Source organism: Aplysia californica, unplaced genomic scaffold, assembly GCF_000002075.1.
Source record: "Aplysia californica isolate F4 #8 unplaced genomic scaffold, AplCal3.0 scaffold00104, whole genome shotgun sequence".
NCBI classification, from domain to species: Eukaryota; Metazoa; Mollusca; class Gastropoda; order Aplysiida; family Aplysiidae; genus Aplysia; species Aplysia californica.
Genome location: NW_004797374.1, coordinates 34,190 through 37,709, shown reverse-complemented (window position 1 = coordinate 37,709; position 3,520 = coordinate 34,190). Strand labels below are relative to the sequence as shown.

Here is a 3,520-nt window from a genome sequence, read left to right as displayed (position 1 = left end):
TGGTGGTGGTGGTGGTAGTGTTGTTGTTGTTGCTCTTGTTGTTGTTGTGTGGTAGCCTATCCGTTCGAAATGTTTGGAGCCCCGAAGAGCGTGCTCTTCGCCAGGTCCACCGCCTCTCTTGGGTAGCGGGTGAGGCAGTCCAACCTTCCTGAATCCTCCCCAAAGAGTAGTCGTTGTTGTTTGTTGTTGGTTGTTGTTGTTGTTGTTGTTGTTGCTGTTGTTATTGTTGTTATTGTTGTTGTTGGTAGTTTGTTTTTGTTGTTGTTTTTGTTGTTGTTGTTGTTGTTGGTGGTGGTGGTTGTGTTGTTGTTGTTTATAATAATAAACTGCTGCTGCTGATCGTGGTGGTGGTGATAATGGTGAGATGGTGGTATTGCAATGATCATAATGGTGACAGTTTTTGCTCCCCGCCCCCGCCCAATCCTTTACTTTTTTGGATTTTAAAAAAAAACCATTTTCTGACGCGTATTGTTTTACCTGAGTGACCTGTGTGTGTGTGCTTACTAAAACTAAAAACTGAACGCGCCAGATGTCAGCGGTGCAAACCCCGCCCCTGCTCCGCCCCCTATCTATCATCTCTATCCTTTTTTGTGTTTGTTACTCTCTTGTAACACCTCTAATCTTCGGCACCTATATGACCTTGTTGTGTTGCAAGTGCCGTAAGACTCTTACTAACACTAAATGATCATAATGGTGACAGTTTTTGCCCCTCCCCCCCTTCCGCCTAACCCTTTGACCTTTTTTTAAAAAACCTATTTCTGACGCTTATTGTTTTACCTGCGTGGCCCCTCCCACTTGACAGATGTCAGCAGCGCGAGCCCGGCCCTCTGCCCTGCCCCCAGCGACTCCGTGTGGGTCACCAGCGCCAGCCACCCAGGCCCCTACCCCTCCCCGAGCAAAGTGGACTTTCAAGCTCTCCAAGGCAAGCAGGGGTCACTCATGAGTGACCTCCCGAGTGGGTCGGGCCTTCAAGGCCGCTTAGCCCCGGAGCTCCTGTCTAACCTGTCAGTCCAGAACACGCCCCTCACGGGCCGCCCACCAACAGACCCCACCCCTTTCCCTGCCGGTGGCCACGCCCCCACTGCCGCCATTGACGTGCCGGCTCATGGGAAAGGGGCTGCTACTCTGAGCGCGGAGGAGCTGCACAACTCTGTGTTGTCGGCCCTGGGCGAGTCCACTTCGCCATCGGCCGGGGGTGATCAGGCCTCGCCGGTGCTCAAGTCGCCCTTAGAGAGGAAGCAGTCGAAGAAGCAGCCCAAGGGGACGTTTGAGTACACGGTGAGAGGGGGACTTTATTATGTGTTCTTCTTTCTTTCTCCTCTCTCTCTTTCCATCTCTCTTTCTAAATCTCTCTGTCTGTTTGTCTGTCAGTCTGTCTGTCTCTCTCTCTCCCCCCCCCCTCTCTCTCTCTATCTCACTCACTCACTCACTCTTTCTCCCCTCTCTCCTTCTCTTTCTACCCCATCCCCCTCACATTTTAAAACAATTTTCTCTTTGAAATTTAATTTTCCATCTCTGTAATATTTAAACAATATAAAAAAAAACTAACGAGTTCATTTTGGAATTCCTAGAAGCCTTGCTCTACATGCCCTCCTTTGGACTTGACACATTTTTCGAAATGTTTAATGGCGCCCAAACATAAGGACCTGCTAAACCATGGGTGTTTAAAGCCACATACACAGTACATATTCAGTATGAAGTGGGTTCTAGAGACAATAGGGAGTGGGGTGCCCAATGGACAGCATTTTTGGAGTTAACATATCCCACGGGTGAAAATGGGCGTTGCATTAAACCAAATCGAGGAAATGATCCCGCTTTTAGAGACAATCGAGGAATCATGAACACATAAACATTGCCGTGCTCTGATCTATGTCACCTCGGCCTAGCGAATAGGAAAATAGTACAGTCCTAGGTTAAGATCTGCCTTGAGAATGCAGACTGTTGATGTGTAGGAAAGTCCTAGCTGCAGATTGTCTACGGACAGACGTCTCATGGGACTCGACTGCTGAAATCTGCACACTGGTGACGATTACAGGGCTCTCATGGTGCGTGTTCAATCTGAAGTGGTCATTTTTAAGGGAATTTTTAATTTTTGATTCGCTATAGATTCAAACTGACGGAACTTCTCTACTCATGACATCAACGGTTTTCAGGGCACCTAAACATTTTCTCCATGCCGTGCGCAGAACTTACGAAATGTCAGGGATGGTGAGTTTGTGGAGAGGTAATGTTCAATACAAAAAGCTCTCTGCTCTTTACTAAACGTAACCATGATCTCAGCAGGTAAACAAAATTTGGGAAAAACTATATCGACTGAGTTCTGTTGACTAAGTCTTGTTAGACTGCTGTAGCTTGCAATATGGCGCGATTGTTGCAACTTTAAGTGGTAGGCCTAATGCGAGCTGGTGCGTCATGCTGTGACAATAGCGACAAGGTTAAAAATGTGTTTTCCCCCCACAATATAGAGCAAAACGATTAAGTGGACTTATCTAAAAAAAATGAATGTCAGACAAATTCCTCTTGGCTTCCAAATAATTATTAAGTTCAAATCTGAAACGCAAAACTTCAGTATGGAGGAAAATATTTACAAAGCACGTTGTATAGTTTTTTTGGGTTTTTTGTTTTGTTTTTTGGATCACCCTATTATATATATATAGAGAGAAGACTGTCGGCCCTGGGTACACGTACATGTATAATTATGGTCGCTTTTAAAGACAAGGGGGGCTATCCCGATTAATGCTATTTTGAGAAAATCGAAGTTAAAGTTTTTGGATGCTTTTTCAGTCTCCTCAAAAGACAAGGAGGGTTGTCTCTATAGCCAAACAAATATACTCATCACTAAAAACCAAACTTTTTCTATAGGTAGGGCAATGCCCACTTTTGGTGTAGGTCAAGATTTCTGGAAACCCCCGAAATCTGGGTTAGCCCGCTTGTCCTCAAAAGTGACCAAATGTATATCGCCCACAAAAAGACACTTTTCAAAAACCGATCGCACAGCGAAATGTTGTTCCTTGGCGTTGGGCAGTCCGGACTATAAATAGAGTAACCCCGTGGAATGGCCAGCTTGATGCCCTTCGTCCCAAAGGTGGCGGTATAACGAGGTTTCACTGTATTTTTGGATAAGCAGGATTTGTCTTTTATTACGTTTTTCACAACAGATTTCATAGCTGTGTTTGTGGGTGGTTGGCGAGTGCTCTGGTGTGGTCTGCTTCTTCTTTCCTATCAAACATCTATCGTCCTGATCTCTCCTCCTTCTTTCCTATCAAACATCTATCGTCCTGATCTCTCCTCCTTCTTTCCTATCAAACATCTGTCGTCCTGATCTCTCCTCCTTCTTTCCTATCAAACATCTATCGTCCTGATCTCTCCTCCTCCTTTCCTATCAAACACATATCGTCCTGATCTCTCCTCCTTCTTTCCTATCAAACACATATCGTCCTTATCTCTCCTCCTCCTTTCCTATCAAACACATATCGTCCTGATCTCTCCTCCTTCTTTCCTATCAAACATCTATCGTCCT

The 3,520-nt window shown here is 45.5% G+C and overlaps 1 protein-coding gene across 1 annotated transcript in view; it reads left to right on the top strand.

Annotated features, from left to right (window-relative positions):
* Nucleotides 1-802: 802 nt before the first annotated feature.
* Nucleotides 803-3,520, top strand: part of LOC101862637 (oxidation resistance protein 1) — a gene marked incomplete at both ends in the record, with an annotated part of 36,025 nt that continues 33,307 nt past the window's right edge. Inside the window, 1 exon segment of the mRNA XM_005095470.2 lies at nucleotides 803-1,278. Coding sequence (XP_005095527.2) covers nucleotides 803-1,278 — 476 coding nt within the window.